Source organism: Canis lupus, chromosome 24, assembly GCF_048164855.1.
Source record: "Canis lupus baileyi chromosome 24, mCanLup2.hap1, whole genome shotgun sequence".
Lineage (NCBI taxonomy): Eukaryota > Metazoa > Chordata > Mammalia > Carnivora > Canidae > Canis > Canis lupus.
The window spans coordinates 52,987,549-53,007,147 of NC_132861.1; the positions used below are offsets into that span (position 1 = coordinate 52,987,549).

At 66.4% G+C, this 19,599-nt stretch overlaps 2 protein-coding genes and 1 long non-coding RNA gene across 13 annotated transcripts in view; 2 read left to right on the plus strand and 1 right to left on the minus strand.

Annotated features, from left to right (window-relative positions):
- Positions 1-9,075, plus strand: part of FARP2 (FERM, ARH/RhoGEF and pleckstrin domain protein 2) — a 95,368-nt gene extending 86,293 nt beyond the window's left edge. For 8 of the 10 annotated variants that reach the window (XM_072797056.1, XM_072797054.1, XM_072797060.1 and 5 more), the window contains 9 exons: positions 932-1,000; positions 1,800-1,889; positions 4,359-4,379; positions 4,584-4,666; positions 5,232-5,350; positions 5,709-5,869; positions 6,468-6,575; positions 6,652-6,803; positions 6,987-9,075. In XM_072797056.1, coding sequence (XP_072653157.1) covers positions 932-1,000; positions 1,800-1,889; positions 4,359-4,379; positions 4,584-4,666; positions 5,232-5,350; positions 5,709-5,869; positions 6,468-6,575; positions 6,652-6,803; positions 6,987-7,056 — 873 coding nt within the window. In that variant the 3' untranslated portion in view covers positions 7,057-9,075. The remainder of the gene's footprint in view (positions 1-931; positions 1,001-1,799; positions 1,890-4,358; positions 4,380-4,583; positions 4,667-5,231; positions 5,351-5,708; positions 5,870-6,467; positions 6,576-6,651; positions 6,804-6,986) is intronic. The other 2 variants (XM_072797061.1, XM_072797062.1) reach the window with 2 other exon arrangements.
- On the minus strand, positions 7,444-16,294 carry STK25 (serine/threonine kinase 25). 2 transcript variants are annotated; one of them, XM_072797065.1, is made up of 12 exons: positions 16,161-16,294; positions 15,766-15,881; positions 12,477-12,707; positions 11,668-11,724; positions 11,087-11,195; positions 10,461-10,618; positions 10,189-10,374; positions 9,849-9,994; positions 9,554-9,668; positions 9,319-9,390; positions 7,989-8,125; positions 7,444-7,866 (listed from the first exon to the last, which is right to left on the minus strand). In XM_072797065.1, the coding sequence occupies exons 2-12, from the start codon at positions 15,793-15,795 to the stop codon at positions 7,827-7,829; spliced, it is 1,281 nt and encodes a 426-aa protein (XP_072653166.1). In that variant the 5' UTR covers positions 15,796-15,881; positions 16,161-16,294; the 3' UTR covers positions 7,444-7,826. The 2 variants fall into 2 exon arrangements, with proteins under 2 accessions (XP_072653166.1, XP_072653167.1); XM_072797066.1 differs by lacking the exons at positions 15,766-15,881; positions 16,161-16,294 and adding an exon at positions 15,268-15,406.
- Positions 16,295-16,558: 264 nt separating this feature from the next.
- On the plus strand, positions 16,559-19,087 carry LOC140616357 (uncharacterized). Its single transcript, XR_012016880.1, has 2 exons — positions 16,559-16,894; positions 18,612-19,087. It is a non-coding gene; the product is annotated as an uncharacterized lncRNA (long non-coding RNA).
- Positions 19,088-19,599: the final 512 nt, after the last annotated feature.

The window sequence follows — 19,599 nt, forward strand, 5'->3', positions numbered from 1 at the left end:
AAGCATAAGAACCAGGAAACAGCTGGGGCACAGTGCAGGTGCTGCCAAGGGGGGCCCACGGCATGGCAGGGGGCAGGGGGCACCCACAGGCCCGGGACATGCTCCCCTGGAGACAGGGCTGCTGACCCCGGTCCTCGGGTCTGGGGGGTGGGTGGAGCTGGCTCTGCAAGGGCAGGAACCCCCGCAAATAAGATTTGCGGCCGCGGGAAGGGCCCGGGTTACCCACTCACCCTCGGCCAAAGAGCAGGGTCTGGCACCGAAGCCACAGACACCACGAGCTAGTGCGGGCCCGGCCCATCAGGGGGCGACCTCGGTGCCTCGTGCTGGAGCGCGCCCCCATCTCCGCCTTGCCCGCAGGCTTCTGTGAAGTTCTCCTTTAGATGCCTTCACTCGGTCCACTTGATGGGGGGTGTCCTCTGGCGAGTCCTCAGGGTATGAAGCTCCTGCGCCTCCTGGAGCCCCGCCCCCACGTCATCGCAGGGCTGCGAAGCCTCTGGCTCCGGGAGGGACTGCGTGCCAGCGCCAGGGGCGCGGCCCACGCGAACTGCCGTCAGGGATTATGAGGACCCGTGCACCCTTCTCCCTGCCGTTCTCCAGCTGCTCTTGCCCAGGTTTTCTCAAAGCTGAGCTCAGAGATCCCCGTGCCCGAACCTCAGGGCTGCTTCACCAGAAGGTTCTCAGCAGGCCTACAGCGACATGGAGCGACTGTGGACGGACTCGGGAGCCAGCAGGAGGGAAGAGGCTGGCAGGGCATGGAGCGTTCTGGGCGGGGGGGCGCCGTCGGAGGGTTGCATGGGGCCTGCGAGGGGTTCGTCTGAGGGGCTCAGAGAAGCAGAAATGGTGACGTGAGCCTGGCCCTCAGCCCCGCCCGCACGCCACCCGTGGACGCGGCCTTGGACTGGCACCAAAGGGCCTCGTCGCTCTGTTGCAGGAGTTCATCCGCGAGGGGTGCCTTCACAAGCTCACCAAGAAGGGCCTGCAGCAGAGGATGTTCTTTCTGGTATGTGGTGCGGGTGTGGCTCTGTTGGGGGAGCCGGTGCTGGGGTCCAGCGAGCAGCCCCACATCAGAGAGGAGCCCGAGGGGACCCCAGAAAGCAGTTGGGTGAGGCACCCCCTGCCTCGGCATCCCGGGCACGGTCTGCAGAACCGTCAGCCAGGAGACAAGAGAGCCTGAGTCCCTGCCGCTGCAGGAACGTCGTGCTGGGCACTGGCTGTGCCGCGGAGCGCGGAGGCCCTCCCGGCATCAGTTCCCTTCCTCGTGCCTGAGCCGTCAGCCACGATGCCCCACCGCCTCGCCCTGGTGGGCGCTGGGCACTGGCCCTGGAGACCAGCCGCTCCTGGGTTACTAGCTCCCTGCCATCAAAATTTTTTTTTGCTTTTTTTTTCTTTTTTTAAGATTTTATTTATTTACTCATGAGACACACAGAGAAAGAGAGAGAGAAGCAGAGACACAGGCAGAGCTGGAGAAGCAGGCTCCCTGCAGGGGCCCCAACATGGGACTCGATCCCAGGACCCTGGGTCATGCCCTGGGCTAAAGGTGGCGCTAAACCACTGAGCCCTCCCAGGGATACCTTAAATTTTTAAAAAAGATGTATGTATTTATTTGAGAGGCAGAGGGGGAGAGCATGGAGCGGAGGGACAGAGGGAGACGGAGAGACAAACCTAAGCGCTCCGTGCTGAGCCACATGGGACTCAGTCTCACGCCCCTGAGATCATGACCTGAGCTGAAACCAACGACCGTTGGACACGGACACGTGTCACCTGTTTGTGAACTGTGTGTGATCAGGCCTCCCGTCTAGTTCTCAGACGTGCTGCTGTACACGAGCAGAGGAGTCACGGGCACCAGCCGCTTCCGGATCCGGGGCCGCCTCCCACTCCGCGGCATGCTGGTGAGTGCTTGGGCGCCGTCGCGGTCACCGTTCTTGGTGTCCACACCCCGCCTGCAGCGGGTGGCGCCCTCTCAGGCGTCAGGCCCGACCCACCCTGCGTGTAAAGACCCCAGCTGGGCGCCTGCGGGAGGGAGCGGACACAGCTCTTGAAAGTGAAACCCGAACCACTAAAGACTGCAGAGCCTTTCTGTTCCTGGGCTCGTACCTGACTCATCCCCGCAGTCATGTTCCCCTCACATCAGCCTCCCCGCCGTTGCACATGCACACACACGCACACCTTCCAACGGTAGGACGGCGCCACCACTGACGAGCCGCTGGTTACGGTCCAGAGCCAGGCTCGGGGCCTCCCCTGTGCTGTGAGCTGGCTGCGGGAGGGTCACCTTGCGTCGGCACCACCGTCACCGTAGCAGGCCCGGGCCCTCCGCGGCCCTGTCGCTCGGCGCGCCCTCTGTCCACACCACATGCTGTCAGCACGCTCACGGCCCCCATCACAGCCTCAGTCCCTCCAGCCTCACCCCTGCGGCCAGTTTGCACGGCCCCGCAGACCCCGCTGGAGGTCGTGGACCCTGCTCCACACACTGACTCACCCTGCGTGTGCCCTCGACTGTAAGCCCGCGCTCGGCCTGGGCCCACCTGCCACAGCAGCAAAGACAGGCGGCCAGGTTTTTGCCACAGGAACGTGCTGTGGGTCCAGGACGTGTCGGGACAGCCTCCTGTCCGGGTGTCAGGGGGTCGGACCCCACTCTGCTGTCACACTTGGCCAGGCCAGTCTTCCTCAATTTCCACCCCTTCCATTCTCGCCCCCTGCTACGTTCTCGGGGCCATCCCACCTTCCACTGGGCACCTGAGCCATCGGCACAAAGGGGCCTGTTTGCGTGACCGCACCTGCCACACCGGAAGCACACCCCGCTGGTTTGAAATACTTTTACAAACTGTATTTTCATTGTAGAAAACACTGAAAACATAAAATAAAAGTCATCCATGACTGTCGCCCCCAGTAACACATGCTGTGGGCACTTCGCACCGCGCCCTTCTGGCCTCCCAGATATTAGACTGGGGGCGGGACTCCTCGGGCCTCCCGTTCACTGCGCTGCTGCTGCTGCTGCTCAGGTCGGCCCCCAATCCCTGCCACCCCTTGCGACACAGAGACGCACGGTGGGCAGGCAGGGCACACACCAGCTTTCCTCAGTTTCCCTGCACCGGACACTTTGGCTCCATTTCGTTTTTCAGAGTCAGGAGCATCCCCACGGGACCTCGTCCTACACTCCTCCCTGCACCCAGCACAGCGCCCAGGGGCCGGGCACACGTGCCTCTAGGGCTCTGGGTAGGGCACACGCCCAGTGGAGCCTCTACCCACCTCCCCCCCGTGGCCCCATGAGGGGCACAGCCAGGGACGTCCGGGAGGCTGACGGGGCCGCCCCTGCGATGGCACAAGTGTGCCTGTCGCCTGGCCTCTACCGATGCCCGTTTGTAGGTGCCAGCCGCGCTCGGGGCCACGGGTACGTTCCCCGGTTAGCGATTCCTTTTTACTTCTCCCGCAGTTCAGTTTTACCTTGTGGGATTGACACGGCACCGGACAGGTGCCCCTGGGCTGGCGCCTGGGGACGGGGTGAATTCAGCATGTGCTGCTGCCCGGGGTGCCCGTCCTGAGTATGGGTCTCCCTGCCAGCGCACCGTCGCGTTGGCCCCGGTTCCACTTTCCAATTCACGAGCCGCCTCCACGAGGCCCCGTGGGGGTGGCTGGACTCCTGCCGACGCGTGGGGCCCCTTCTGGCCTCCCGTTCCATTCCCCTGCACCAGGCAGCAGCAGCAGCCGCCCGGGGCCGTGTCTCCTGTCGAGTCGCCGTGTGGCTGCTGCGGCACGTCCCTGAGCCGTCGTCCTCCGTAGAAGGCCCCTTGCTACGCTCTAGCGTTTAGTTCTTCCATATAAACTCAGGCATCACTGGGACAGATCCCCTCAAACCCGCCTGGACTCCTGCGGTCACGTTGGGGTCACGTGCTACCTTGGGGTGACGAAGGGGAACGTCTGCACGACCTGGTCTCACCGCCCACGCTCCCGCTCATCTCTGGTCTTCTGTGTCCGTGAGGCTCCGCGCAGGCCGACCCTCTGCGGGGGCGTCCGTTGGCCTCACCCCGAACTCCGCAGGGCAGCAGCACACCCGCCGCGCCTCCGGCCCCCCCTGGAGCTGCGGGCAGACGTCCCCAGTGTTGCGGGAAGGCGCGGCCGCACGTGGAGACGCCGCGCTCACCCGAGGCCCGGGGCAGGCGGGGCCGTGGTCCTAGGCCCCCCTCGGCTGGCTGCGGGCTTGCTTAGGCAGCGTTTTCCTGGGAGTCCCCTCAGTTCACCTCGATCCGTCGCGTAGGGTGTTTTTGGCTCGGAAGTTCCAGTACAGGTTTATAAAGTGAATTGTCCAGTTCTCTTTTCAATAATGAAAATGCTCAATATTTTTTCCTGTGCTTGACTTTCAGCTAATAGTGCTGGACCCACCGGTGAGTAGTGGGGTGCCCTGAGGCCCAGGGCTCACCCCCCCGGGTGGCAGGTGCCACGGCGTGGGGGTCCCCGTGCCTCTGGTAGCCCCTCGTAGTCAGCGTAGACCTGCACAGGGCTCCCAGGGACCCGTGTCGTGCTGCCAGCGGCGGTCGCGCTGGCCCCGCCCTCGCCCTCGCCCCGACGCTCGCCTCTTCTCACCACAGGTAGAAGAAGGCGAGCGTGAACGCTCTGTTCCACACTGTTTCACCATCTGTGCGGCTCAGAAAACAATCGTGGTGGCAGCCAGGTAAGAGCCTTCCCCGTCCGCCCCGGCCCCGGGCGTGCCAGCCCCGGGCTTCAGCGGCGGGACCGCGGGAGCAGCTTCTCCTTTGGTGGGCGGCTTGTGACCGTTGAGAACGTCCCCAGGCGCAGCCAGGGTGCCGCCGCTGCCCCCCGGCACCCTGCCCCCCAGCGGGGCTGTAACTGCGCAGCAACCACTTTCCCCAGGTCACAGCAGGTGGGAAAGGGGCCTGAGCTCCAGGGTGCGCCGCGGCTCCACGGCTCTCCCGTGGGAGCTGGGGGCCTCCTGGGTGGGCGTCTGGCCCTCGCCTCCCATCCTGCCGCGTCCCAGCTGAGGGCAGAGCATGCGGACACGAGCGCCCCGGGGCAGCAGGACAGACAGGAACCAGCCCTGCATCTCAGCCCTGCCCCTTAAGTCCTCGCTCGGCGTCAGCCACCCTCACAGACGTCCCGTTCCGGCGGAGGGGCCTTGGGGGCTGGACCAGGCACTCCGACCGGGCGCGGGCACAGCAAGGAGCCCCTGGGGGCCCGGGCCCCGCGGAGCCGCCTCTGAGCCTCGGCCCTCCCCCCAGCACCCGCCTGGAAAAGGAGAAGTGGATGCGTGACCTGAACGACGCCATCGACATGGCCAAGCGCGGGAGTGACCTCTCCCTGGTGCTGCCGGGCAGCGTGCTGTGCGCGCCCCCCTACAGTGAGTTCTGGCCAAGGCACCCCCGAGGGCACCCCGACTGCACCTAAGCAAGCTTCTCTACCAATCCTGTTTTTGGGGGGGAGCGAGTGGGGAGGGGCAGGGGGCGAATTCAGGAATCCCCGACTCCTCAGGGAGCACAGCCTGAGACCAGGGCCTGAGCCACCGGGCACCCCCACAAACCCGTGTCCTGGGTCCCAGGCTGCCTCCGGCCGCGTGGTCCCCAACACAAGGAACGTCCTGGGCCCTGGGGGGCGGGAGGGCCTGCGCCCTCCTCTGCAGCCGCAGCGGGGGGTTTGCTATCCGCTGACCTGGTGCCCAGGGCGCCGCCACCTCTGAGCAGAGGCCTCACTCCTCCCAGGGTCCTCGGAGGAGGCCTCTCTGGAGCAAGAGGCAGAAGAGGCTGGCGGCCCCCACGGCTCTCTGGAGGGGCAGGGCCAGCGCCGGGCCAACACCACGGTCCACGTGTGCTGGTACCGCAACACCAGCGTCTCCAGAGCCGACCACAGCGCGGCTGTCGAGGTACGGCCGCCATGCACGCCCTCCTGAGGGTCCCTGGGGCGGGCGGGGGGTGGGGGACACCAGTCAGGCAAGTCCCCTCGAGCAGCGCAGCCCAGGGGCCGCCAGGAGCCCTGAAGCATGTGCAGAGGTGCCGGGACCCTGGGAGTCCACTCCTCTATCACCTGAAGGAGCCACTTTGGGCTCCGGGCCTTTGGCCCTCGGGCTGCTGCCACTGCGTGGTGTCTGCGCGCCGGCGATGGCCCGGAATGAAGCCACAGAGCCAGGGGAGGAGGCCGTCAGAGCCGCGGGCTCACCAGGCCACTCGTGGGCATCAGCACGGACACGGGCCCATGAGCCTGGTCCCAGGGAGGGTCCCAAGGAGAGCGGGCCCCACACCGCTGACCCTGTCTGCATGGGAGGGGGGTGGTCGACAGAGCTGCGTTCGCTCGGCCCCACGCGGTCTGCCATAGTCGTGGCCGATTGTGTATAAATCCAGAAAACAAACGTAGCTCCTCGTACTTAGAGCCTGGCCTTCAGTGCCAGCGTCTGGCGGCCGCTGCGCATCCTGGGAGCAGAGCGGCTGTGGCACCTGAGTCAGCGGCTTTTTCTTTCCCTGTAGAATCAGCTTTCGGGCTATCTGCTGAGAAAATTCAAGAACAGTAGCGGCTGGCAGAAGCTCTGGGTGGTCTTTACCAACTTCTGTTTGTTCTTCTACAAGACTCATCAGGTAGGGGTGCTCCGCGGGCTCCCCGGGCCGGGCTGGGGGCGGGGGAGCAGCTGCACAGCCCCATGCCACCTCGCAGGACGACCACCCCCTGGCCAGCCTCCCGCTGCTGGGCTACAGCGTCAGCGTCCCTGAGGAGGCCGACGGCGTCCACAAGGAGCACGTCTTCAAGCTCCAGTTCAAGTCCCACGTCTACTTCTTCCGGGCTGAGAGCAAGTACACGTTTGAGAGGTAAGCCTGGGCCGGCGGCGGGGTCTGCTGCCGAGGGCGCGGGAGGACGGCGCTGCTTCCAGGGTTCTCCCCATGTTTGGGGGTGTCCTTGGGAAGAAACTGGCAGCTGGCCACTGGCCGCCCAGCGCGTCCCCGACTCCACGTGAGCGCCTCGGGAGCTCTGACGTCCGACCCCTTCCCCAGGTGGATGGAGGTGATCGAGCGCGCCAGTAGCTCGCCTGCGCGGGCCGGGCCTTCCGAGGCAGCAGCATGAAGCCCGTCCTGCCCGACGAGGACCCAGACGAGCAAGCAGAGCGGGGTCAGCGCGTCCCTGACTGCGTGTCCTAAGGGCCACGGAGGCACCGGCCAGGGAGTGTCCGAGCCACGCCCTCCCCTCTCCCGGGGCGGCGCCCGCGGAGGACAGACAACAGGAGCCATGCGGTGCCGGCCGCACCCCGCGGGCCTCTCAGTTCTGGCTCCCCAGGGTTTCCTAATAAACTGACGTAAACGGACACACACACTGTTATTTGTTTGCTAACGGCCGGCTGTGCAGCCCGAGACAGGGCTCCTCCCCGCCCTCCTGCCCGCGGGCCACGCGGTCGCTGCGGGCCACGACGAGGACTCAAGCCAGGAACTGGGCCCCACCCGCCGCCAGCATCGCTCCGATTCAGGTCTTTATTGAAGGTGGCAGGAGCCTCTCCATGTTCTATGAAAACACCTCAACCTCAGAACGTCGGGGAAGCGAGAAGTCCGTTTTCTTTAAAAAAAAAAAAAAAAAAAAGTCCTGGCTGATCCGAGTACTTAGGAGGAGACACGGTACCTGATTGACACAAGGCAAACCTACGGCCAGCACGGCCGCCGCGGGCCCGGGGGACAGATGGGCCCGACAGCCTCCGCTGCTCCGTCCGGCGGTGGCTCCCCCGACGCTGTGCTGCAGGAGGCAGGGGTGGCCGAGCGCAGGAGCGGGGACTGGGGCCGAGGCAGCCGGACCGCGGAGCTCCACGCCAGCCCCTCCTCCCGGCTCTCCTCAGGCAGCGGCAGGCCTCAGCGGGTTGACGTCAGGTGGTTTCTGTTGTGGGAAAACCTGCGGAGAGGACGGAGGCCTGGAGAGTTGGCCGGGTGGGAGGCAGCCGGCGTGGGGGTCCGGGCGCCACTCCCTGAGCCCGGCCTCTGGGGACGGACCCCCACGGCCGCCCCAGGCCTCACCTCTGCACGCGCTCCACCAGGTGCGCCATCAGCTTGTCCGAGATGCCAGGACAGGACTCCTCCGCCAGGCTGAAGGCATTCTCCAGCTCTTCCAGTGCCCCCACGCCCCCGCCGCTCTGCTTGTGCTTCTCCTTGAGCTGCAAAGACAGCACCCGCCTCCCGTGAGCTCCGCCCACGGGCCCTCGCCGCCACGTGCATGTGCTGCATGTGCAGGAGCCCAGGCGCCAGGGGCCCTAACAGCCCTCCCACCACAAAGCTGGGCTGGCCGAGTCCCACCTGTCCCCATGGCAGGGCGGCCTGTTAGTGGCGGGCCGGGCCACCCAGGCTTCCTCCCAACTGCGGGCCGCAGAGGCCACGGCGGAGGTCCGCTGCTCGAGAAACCCTCCCAGAAGCCCTGAGGTCCCCACAGCCAGGTCAGGCTCGGCCTCCCCACCACCCGGGCCTCGAGAAGCCCACGGAGGGTCCACGCCCTCCAGCTGACCTGACAGGTAGCAGTCAGGTCAAGCCCGTGTCACACTCCAGAAACAAAAGGGGAAAGAGCCTGTGCATCTCCAGGAGGCCCCTAGGACGCCCCCCAGCAGCCTCAACTGCAGGCCCAGCCCACAGAGGCCACAGCGGGTGCACCCGACAAGCGGGATGAAGCCATCCCCCCACCTGTCCCAGAGCATCCTGGCGTGGGCACCTGCCCCAGGCCATTGAAGCACACAGCTGAGCCCCCTGACAGTCCAGCTCGTCACCTGCTCCCCTCTGACCTCCTCCCTCGCCCCACAGGCCCCCAGAGGTGGGAGCTCTCCTGCCTGAACCCAGATCCCCCCACCCCGTGTCTCGGAAAGGCACTCAGTGTCCCATCTTCCCTCCTGGGGCTCCAGGGGCTGCCATCACCTGGGGTGGGGAGTGCGGGCACCTGGCTACATTGTATTCCTGGGGCGTCAGCAAGCACCCATCAGCAGGGGGCACGTAGGGGAGTCACCCTCGGGGCCTCCCCGCCCTGGGCCTGATACCCAACTCCAAGAACTCAACCTCCCAGGCTCCCTAAACAGGACCATCCCGTGTGTCTGCAATTCAAAATAAAAGGTCACAAAACACAGTTTTTGTTCAGTCATCCTGAGACCCCCACCGGCCCCCAGGAGGCTGAGCACTCGGGGTGGTCGCAACCCCTTCTGCTCCCTTGCTCAGAAGGCCTGGCCCCCAGATCCCGGCCTGACCACCGTGGGCCCCGAGGGGTGCTGGCCGGCGCACGTCACCGTGACCCTTGAGGGGACACCGAGGGGAGTACCTGCAGAGAAGCACCACTGCCCTCTGCCCCGGCGACCCCCACGCCGGCCCTCACCTCTCCGAAGACAGGCCGGACCAGCGTGGACAGGCACTGGGACCTCGGCTGCCTCTTGACAGGCTCCGCGGACTGTGAAGTCAAAGCCACGGCAGGGTGGGCAGGGGAGAGGGCAGAGCGCGCCCAGGCGGCAGGCGTGCTCCCTCCCCACCTGTGCCCCCTGTGGAAGCACACACGCCAGGGTGCCTGCCACCCCCCGAACGCAGCCCCCCCACCTCCCCGCGCCAGGTCAGACCTTCTGGGGGCCGTGCAGGGCCGTCCCCTTGTGCAGCTTGCTGTGGGGGCTTGGCCGGATGGTGGGGGGGAACGTCCAGATGGGACCTTGCTCCCCGTCCTCGGCATCTGCATCGCTACGGTGGAAGGTGAAGGGCCTGAGGGCCACGGGGCTGGGACCGGGGGAGCCCGAGGCCCACACCCGCTCAGCCTGCGTCTCGGAGGCAACCTCACGGCCCTCAGCCAAGGAGGCCCGCCTGGTGCCCACGGCACAACACCCAGGGCTGCGGGGGCGTGCCCGCCGTAGGGGCCCCTACATGTCAGAGTCCTCGGAGCTCGACTCCTCGCCGTGCCCCTCCGACTTCCAGCGCTTGTAGCGGTCGATGAGCTCGGTGAGGAAGGAGGTCTTCCTGGTGTAGCGCGTGATGAACTTGTGCTTCAGGAGCTCCTTGGCGGTGGGCCGCTGCCGGGGAGAGGATGCGGTCACCAGGCGCCAGGGACGGCCGCACCCGCTGCTCCCGGGGCCCTTCCCCCGCGACCGTGCTCCACGTGCAGGCCCCACGCCCTGTGAGGCGGGGCTCGGGGAACCCCGTGGGGCTGTCCCCCGGAGCCCCGCCGCAGAGCCGCCTCCCAGCCGGCCCGGGGAGCAGGGCTTACGAATCGAGGGTCTTTGTTGAGACAGGCTTCCACGAACTCCTTGAAGGGCTTGCTGTGGTGGCCCTCCAGGGTGGGCGGGCTGTTCTTGGGGATGAGGAACAGGACGCGCATGGGGTGCAGGTCCGAGTTCGGAGGCTCGCCCTTGGCCAGCTCGATGGCTGTGATCCCCAGCGACCAGATGTCGGCCTGGACAGAGAGCCATGCGGCACCGTTGCTACCCGGAGCTCCCCGAGCCGTGCCGCGGCCACCCTCCCACCCGCCACCACACCCACCTTGAAGTCATAGGCCGACTGCTTGATGACCTCGGGTGCCATCCAGAAAGGCGTGCCCACAAACGTGTTCCTCTTGATCTGCGTGTCCGTGAGCTGCCCCGCCACCCCGAAGTCTGCAAGCTTCACGTCCCCCTGCTCCGAGAGCAGCACGTTGGCAGCTGCTCAACACAGGACAGCACATGTCACCCTCAGGACCACGCAGGCCCCGGCCCGCACACGGCTGCCTGAGGAAGCGTGGCCGTCTCTTCCCGGGACCTTGGCTTTCCTCTCCAGCCGACGGGCCAGAGACCCGGGGCCACAGGCGCTGCAGGCGGGCAGCCGCCAGTGCGAGGAGCCCCCGTGGGCACCCCCGGCAGGGTTCCAGGGCCTTCCCGGCGTTTGCCTTCTATGACAAACCCAAGAGCAGAGCCACAGCATGGCCAGCAGAGGGGACCGTGACCCCTGCCCTCACGCCCCCCCACGCCTCCCCAGGTCCACACTTCCGGTTTAAAGAGGTCCCCTCTCCCACAAGGTGCAAGGCTAGTGTTCTCATCGCACGGGGACAGGAGGCCCTCAGCGCCCAGCACCCCCCCTCCCTGCCACCTCACGCCGTGACACTCTAGGGGCAGGATGGGGGGCACAGGGACCTTTGATGTCTCGGTGGATCTTGCGCTCTGAGTGCAAGTAGTCCAGACCCTTCAAGATCTCCCGCAGGATGGTGGCGATGTAGGTCTCCTCCAGGGGGCCAGGTTTAAGCTGCGGGCAGAGCGGGGGGGCAGGCTCAGCACCCCCACCGACACACCCCGGCCCTTCTCCTGCGCTGTTCCACGTTCCTCGCCCGGGCCCTGACCTGACCCCGCTCTACCAGGGGCAGGGGCCCTGCCGCGTGCAGGGGCCTCCTGTTCCCTCAACTCCTGAAATAAATGGAGCTTCACACACTGAGCGGGGAGCGCGTACGCGACTTGCTTCTTCATTGCAAAGCGGGGTCCCAGCCGCAGCACCCGGCCTGTTTGCCTGGGGGCGCCAACCAGCCCGTGGGCCCAGGACCACAAACACACATCGTCTGGCTTAGATGGCTCCTAACTAATACGTGATACGCCAAGACAGCAGAGGAGAGGCACCCAGGGGTCCTCGGGTCCAGGGCTGCCGCGGCACAGCGCCCACAGCAACCTCCTTCGGTCCGCTCCTGCCCACGGCAAGCTGCCCCCCGCTGCGGCCTACACCTCACCAGGTCCAGCGCGGAGCCGCCGCCCAGGTACTCCATGATGATCCACAGCTTCGTGCTCTAGGACCAGAAAAACACCTATCAGCACGTGGCGGAGAGCAAAGGGGCACGGCCGGGCCCCCAGGGCACACTCTCCCCAGCAGGGCGGACTCGGGCCCCTGGCCCCTCAGGGACCCCCATGCAAGGGCCCAGCAGCCTCATCCAGCCCCCTCCCATCACACCCCCACGCAGCCACTTTGCAGATGGTCCAGGGGCCGGGTCCACTGTGCCGAGACCCCATCAAAAACCAGACCGGGAAGATGGGAGGCCCAGGTGGCCCTCGGCTTCTGTGGACCTGCACCCCAGGCAGCCCCCTTCCCCTGGGCAGCCCCCCAGGAGCTGGCCTCAGGCTCCGGCTGCAGGGGTCCCAGAGTGGCCCTGGCACGGCTCCCCAGCGCCTGCCCCACGGGGGCTGCCCCAGCTCCGGGAGAGATGCCGCCAGCCAGCAATGGGTCACTGGCCACTTCAGAGCAATTAGACCCCACTCCTGACCCACACGCCCACCTGGGCCTCAGGGCTGTTTTCTGGGGGCAGCTGTGAAGCTGGGTCTGCGCTCAACTGCCTAGGCCTCCCGCCCCTCAGACCAGACCTCTGCTCCCCACTGGCCCCCGGGGGGTCGCCAGCCCAGGCTCTGAGCAGGATTTTCTGACCCTGCGGAACACTAGGCATCAGCACTGTCCTCTCAGGGGGCGGGGGGGGGGGCCAGGCACGGCGGGGCGCGGCACGTACCCAAGCGCAGCCCAGCACAGAGCAAGCCCCCTCCCTGCGGGCACCTTCAGGTAGGAGCCGAAGTAGCGGGTGATGTAGGGGCTGTCGCACTGGCTCAGCACGGTGATTTCCTGCTGAATGTCCTCGATCTCGTCCTCGGCCTCCTCCAGGTCGATGATCTTGATGGCCACCACCTCCTTGGTACGGTTGTCGATGCCCTTGTAAACCTCCCCAAAGGAGCCCTTGCCGATGCGGTCCAGCTTGGTGAAGAGCTCCTCAGGGTCCACGCGTGGGTGCTGCGGGGACACGGGGGCGGGCCGTCAGCAGAGCGGCAGCACAGGCTGCGGGGACCCTGCGGCTGGGAGGTGGCGATCCCAAAACGAGGAGCCGGGGAGCTCACCACGTTCTCTTCTCCTTTCTTCTTTTTTCACCTTTTGTTCAGAAAAACTAAACGTATCCTCCGCCCAGAGAAAAGAGCCTCCGAGACACGCAGGCCCAGGCAGACAGGACGGCTCCCCCACCCACAGCCCACCGTGGAGAGGACCAGGTGCCGCTCACTGACCACATGACGGGGGAGCGGGCAGGGAGTGGGCACTTGGGGCCGCGAGGCCACCCCGTGACAGCGGGACGGCACCCAGAGCCCCTCGTGGACCACGGGTCCGGCGGCTGAGAACACCCCACGCTGCCACCCGCCTGGAACCCACACACGGCACAAAGCAGGACTCAGGATGCTAGCGGCAGGGGGAGCCCAGGGCCGAGAGGCGGACCGGCGCCCGCCTTCCCGAACCCCGGGAGAACCCTTAAACAGCAAAGTATCAATCAGAATATGAAGCCGGCCCGTGTGGTGGTGCCAGGAGGCCACGGCCCAGGAGGGGCTTCCCTTTGCGGCCCTCAGACCCCTGGGCCACGAGCTGCAAACCAAGGCTTTCCGGGTGCTTAACCCTGGATCTCGGGAGACTACCGCACTCGGGCCTCAGATGGAAACTGAGGCCCAGCGAGCACCCTGCGGCCTGGGCACCGGGACACGGGGAACAGAGCTCCACGGGGTCTCCGAGAGGGGCGCTGACGCCCCGGGCTCCAGGGCGCAGGCCACTACTGGCCCTGAGGCAACCCACGGGGTCCCTGGGAGCCCCCAGCCCCGCAGGGCCGAGGCCCGGGGCCGAGTGTGGGAGCCGAGGCTGGGGCCTGGCGTCCTGCCCAGACGGGGGCAGAAGGGCCTTCCTGAGGCTCCGCGACTCCCATCCCGCAGGAGGCGCCTCCGCCAGAAGGCCCTGCTCCCACAGCCCACGCGCCTGTCACAGGAGGGCGTCTAAAGCAGCCACGCGTGAAAAGGAATCAAATCCAGCTCCCCGAGCCCCATCGGCCCCGACTGCCGTGGGCCCTGTGAGGGAAGGCCCGCCCGGGGTTGCTGGGTGCCCACAGCGCCGAGGAGGGTCCTCCACGCACACGAGCCCCCTCGGCTCCCCGCCAGCCAGAGCTCGGGGACTCCAGCGGCCTCGCCCACGGTGCGCAGGCCCACGCGGCACGCACGGCCCCTTCCCCACTGTGGCTGAGCTCCAGGCAGAGGACTGAGGGCCGCCCGCGCCGGGCACCTGCGGGAGCCGGGGGCGGGGACTCCCGGCTGGGACTCCGGGTCACGGGCCGTGGGCTGTGCTGCAGCACAGCCTTCGGGGCAGGGCCGATGGACGTGCGGGCCTCCCGCCGGGCCGGTGAGGCGCTGTCTTCCGTCCTCAGCAGAGCCGAGACCAGCCCGGAGCGGGCGTGGGGACCACCCACCACGCACCTGTTCCTGCTGCACACGCTCTGGAGAAACCCAAGGCCACTTAGGCACGTGGCCGTGAGTCACAGCTGCTTGGCTGTCTGCAGTGTGCGGACGGGGACGTGGATCCCACGATTAGCACCCACCCCGACCTCAGAGGCCTGGCTGGGGCCTGCCAGCAACTCCTGGGCAGCAGGAAAAGGCCGTCTGCCGGGAGAGCGCCCTCCGCCTCTGGGGGGAAGCTCGCGATCCCCTGCTCAGTCCTGGACGTCACAGGGGACCTGGCCACCTGGGCCCATGTGTTCAGCGCCCCAGGCGTGGGCGTGGGGGCTGCCCAGGGATTGTGGTCCAGCTGGTGCCGTGGCGCTGTGTTCTCTGTCCTAAGAAAACCTGGCAGCACCAGTCAGCACCGCTGTGCCTTGGGGTCCCCTCTGCACCCTCAGGCCTCCGTGGGCGACGCGTCCCGTGCCTCTGCTCCCGTCAGCCCTGCTGAGGACACTATGTCACTGTCCAGGAGGGCCCAGAGCTGGGTCGGTTCACCACGACAGCCCAACCAGGGAGACCCCACACGGGGCGCTTGGACCCCCCTGGCCCGGGGGAGCACACGCGGAGCCCTGAGCCGCAGCTCCAGGCCTCGACCCCAACCCTCGCCCCGAGGCCCGATAGCACAAGCGCATCACAGGGACCACCCGCTCCAGCCCCCTGGCTGAAGGTGCGTAGCTCCTGCGTCTCGGCTGCTTTTCTAGGCCACGCACAGCACACGGTCTGGACGATCCCTCAAGGCTTGAGTGACCTGAGACTTGAGACCCTCGTCCCCCAGCCCTGCAGCAGCCAGGTCTGTGGCCCCACAAGATGAAGGGAGCGAGGCCACTCCCACCACCAGGCAGCAGGCAGGGCGGGAACCAGCTGGCGGGGACCCTCGGGCTAGGCAGGGGCGCCCCACGGGGTCACAGCACAAGTGTCTTGAGAAAATCAGGCTTCCCGCCCCGAACAAAGGCCACGTGTGCTGGCCTCTAAAGGACGACGGCTTCCCCCTTGGGGCCCTGCCCCGCGCCCCCAGCCCTGCGCCCCGCAGCAGGGGTGGCCCGGCCGCCCACCGCGGTCAGCCCGGGCACAGAGACCCCTCGCCCCGACGGCTGCTTCTGGGGCCCGGGAGCGCCTCCGCCAGCGGCCCTCTTTCCTCTCGGGCTAGGAGAGCTTGTCCGCTTCGGCAAGACGCGGTGCTTGGTTCCGGGCGGCCCCGGGCTGCGGGCAGGGCCGGCCGCGCTTCTGGTCACGGGGCAGGGCAGCGGGTCGCCGCGGCCCAGGCGGGGAGCGGCCGCCACGGAAGCGAGCTCGTCTCCTTCAACCCGATGATTCTTTTCCAAACGGGCGCGTCTGCTCGGGGCCGGCGGCGCGGGCGGCGGGTGTCCTTCCCGGGGCGTCGCAGCTCGCGGCACCGGCACCGGGAGCAGGTGGAGGCGCGGCTCCAGGCCGGGGGGCGGCTCGGGCACAGGCAGGACCCGCCTCGCCCGGCCCCGCGAGCCGCCGTCCTCCGGGGCGCGCCCGGCCCCGCCCGCCCCGCCCGCCCCGCCCGGCCCGGCCCGGCCTCCTACCTGGTTGGCGAATCCCCGCAGGTGAGCCATGTCCGCGACGCCCTCCGACCGTCCGCGGCCTCCGGCGGCCCGAGACCCCGCCCGCCGCTCCGGAGCCCGGCCGCCCGCCTAGGCCGCTGCAAGGACCGCGCGCTCACGCCCACGCCCACGCCCCGCCCGCCCCGCCCCGCCCCGACCCCGGCCCCGGCCCCGACCCCGCCCCGACCCCGCCGCCCCCCGCGAGCCCCCGGCAGGCCCCGCCCCCCGCCCCGACCCCGGCCCCGCCCCCCGCGAGCCCCGCCCCGGCCCCGGCGCCCCCCGCTCGCCCCCGGCCCCCGCCGCCCGCCCCGCCGCCGACCACCGCCCGGCCCCCGCCCAACCGCCCCAGGCGCGGGCCCACCCGGCAGCGCGCCCACCTCCGGGGGGCTCCATCCCGGCCTCCCCCGGCCCGCTCCTCAGCGCCCGCGAAGGCTCCCACCCGCAGCCTCCTCGCGCCCGGGGACGCCCGGGCCCTCCAGCCCCGGAGCAGCGGCAGTGACGGCGGCGGCCGGAGAAAGCCCAGCGGCGGCGACGGCGAGAGGGCGCGCGACGTCGTGGCCCAGCGCGGGGGTCTCTGGGACACCGAGTTCCGCCGCTCGCCGCGCGTCCCGGTGCCCGCGGGCGCTGGACTACAAGTCCCGGTAAGCCTCGCGGCAGGGCGGTGTCGCGGGGCTCGCCGGGACTCGGAGTCGGGCTTCCTGAGCGGCCGCGGACCACGTCTCCCAGCAGGCCGCGGGGCGGGGCGGGGCCGGGGGCGGGGCCGGGGCGGGGCCGGGGCGGGGCGTGCAGCCCGGGGTTGGGGCGGCCCCCGGCCGAGCGTCCTCCCGCGGCCCCTCCCCTCCCCCCGCCCCGCGACCCCCACCCGACCCCCCTCCTCCCTTCCGTCCCCTCCGCCGCCTTGGGAGGTGCCGCCTGTTCCCAGGCCCTGCCCGGCCGCGCGGCCCGGCCATCTCCGCGGCGGCTGATGGAGGAGCGAGGAGCGAGCGGTGCTGCGCGCAGGCCGGGGAGCACCAGCCTGGGGAAGGAGGGACCCTGTGGCCTGGAGCCGCGGGACGGCCTGGGGACGGGCTGGGGGAGACCAGCGGACAGGGCGGGCGACGCCACGGCGCAGGTGGGGAAGCCCCGCGGGGTCGGCTTTGCAGGGAGCCGGGACCGGGGCGGGGGCGGGCACCGGGCCTGGGGGTCAGCGATCGGCGCCGCGGCTTCTCCGCGAGGCGAGGGCCCTGGACGCCGGGCGCTCAGTCCTCAGAACTGCTGACGCGGGTAATCGTTTGCGTGTTGTAAGTTACGCGAAATGCGATGAAACAGAAAAGGAACTGAGTTCTGACACGCGTTACAACACGAGCCTTCAAAACCATGCAGCCCGGGGGGCCCAGCGTTCAGCGCCGCCTTCAGCCCCGGTGTGACCCGGAGACCGGATCGAGCCCCACGTCGGGCTCCCTGCACGGGGCCTGCCTCTCCCCCTCTCTCTCTCACGAATAAATAAAATCTTTAAAAAATAAGAATAAAAAACAAAAACTCTATGCTGGGGCACCTGGGGCCTCCGTGGGTTGAGCGACCGACTGTTGGCCCCAGCTCAGGCCTTGGTGTCAGCGGGATGGAGCCGCGCTCAGCAGGGAGCCTGCTGGAGACTCTGCCCCTCCCGCAACGCCTGTGCAGAGCTCACGCTCTCCCTCCCTCCCTCTCCCTCAAATAAATACATCTTTTTTTCTCTAAGTTTTAAGTGAATAATTTTTTTTAAATCCCACTATGCCTGGGGCACCTGGGTGGCTCCACCCATTAAGCATCTGACTCTTGGTTTCAGCTCCAGTAATGATCTCATGGTCGGGGATTCTCTCCCTCCTCTCCTCCCCCCATTCTCTCTCTCTCTCTCTCTCTCTCTCTCTCTCTCTCTCGTAAATGAATAAATCTTTTTTTTTAATTGTTTTTTATTATTTATTTATGATAGGCACACAGTGAGAGAGAGAGGCAGAGACACAGGCAGAGAGAGAAGCAGGCTCCATGCACCGGGAGCCCGACGTGGGATTCGATCTCGGGTCTCCAGGATCGCGCCCTGGGCCAAAGGCAGGCGCCAAACCGCTGCGCCACCCAGGGATCCCAATAAATCTTTTAAAAAAATCATGCCAGGGGACATACACCATTCACAAAGAGGCAAATGCTATATGGTTGCACATGTATGAGGCATCCAAAACAGGCCAATTCAAAACACAGAAAGAATAGAGGTTTCCACGGGTTGGGGAAGGGAATGGGGAATTATTAGTTATTGAGACAGAGTTTCTGTTTGGGGTGATAAAAGAAAAGTAGTGATGATCGTAAAACATCATATTTACTTAATGTCACTGAACTGTACACTCCATATTTTATGTTATGTGTATTTTTTAAAGATTTTATTTTAAAAAAGAGATTTTGTTTATTTGTGGGATGTCTGGGTGGCTCAACGGTTTAGTGTCTGCCTTTGACTCAGGGCCTGATCCCAGAGTCTGGGATCAAGTCCCCTGTCGGGCTCCCTGCATGGAGCCTGCTTCTCCCTCTGCCTGTGTCTCTGCCTCTCTCTCTGTCTTATGAATAAATAAAATATTTTTTTGAAAATATTTATTTTTGAGAGAGAGAAGCAGGGGGAGCAGCAGAGGGAGAGGGACAAGCAGGCTCCCCGCAGAGCAGGGAGCCCTATAGGGCTCGATCCCAGGCCCCAGGGATCACATCCTGAACCGAAGGCAGACGCTTGACTGACTGAGCCGCCCAGGCAACCCTGTTACATGCATTTTACCACAAATCCAAAAAAGCAGTGATAAAGTGGACTTCAACAAATTTTTAAATTTTGCTTTCAGAAAGACATTGCTAAGAAAATGAAAAGACATGCTACCAGCCTGGGAGAAAAAAATACCGCGGATCACACATCCAACTATATATACGTGTGTGTGTCTAGAGCTCGCCAAACTTAACAGAAAACAACCCAATTAAAGAAACAAAATGAGACCAGACTTGAATAGACGCTTCGCTGAGGAGGATAAATCAATGCCAGACAGCCCATGAACAGGTGCTGGCCGTCAGGGAACTCTCTGGGAAATGCAAATTAAAACCACAGTGAGTGGGCAGCCGCGTGGCTCAGCGGTTTAGCGCCGCCTTCAGCCCAGGGTGTGGTCCTGGGGTCCCGGGATCGAGTCCGGCGTCCGGCTCCCTGCACGGAGCCTGCTTCTCCCTCTGCCCGTGTCTCTGCTCCTCTCTCTCTGTGTCTCTATGAATGAATAAATAAAATATTTAAATATTTAAATAAATAAATAAAACCACAGCGAGGTACTACCTACCTGCATGTGACAATGGCTGAAATAAAGAGTCGCGACGGTGGCCAGCACCCCAGCTCTCCCGGGAGCTGCAGTTCTAGCGCCGAGTCCTGCGTCCCCGACACCCTGTGGCCCTGGGCGGCGGAGAAAGGCTGTTCCCTCGGGGCAAGGGTGCAGAACCTGGAAGCCTCACAGGTCGCCACGGTCTGAAAATGCTGCAGCCGCGCCGGACACCGCGCCAGACACCTGGCCGCTTCCGTGGCCCGTGCGCCCGGCCTATGGCCCGGCCCCCCAATCCCGGGTGTTCATCCCGGAGAACTGGAGAGTCAGCCTCACAGAAAGATGGGGACGCGAGTGCCTCGGGCACACGCTCTCGGGCACTTCCAGGCCCCGATGTGCCCTCTGGGGCCTCGGCCCACCCCACTGGCCCAGGGGGGCAGGTGCGGGGCCAGAATTTGGGGGCCCCCTCCGTCAGGGCCCCGGGGCTGGGGGAGGTGAGCCGGAAGCCTCTGCCCTGAGCCGCGGGCTCCGCAGG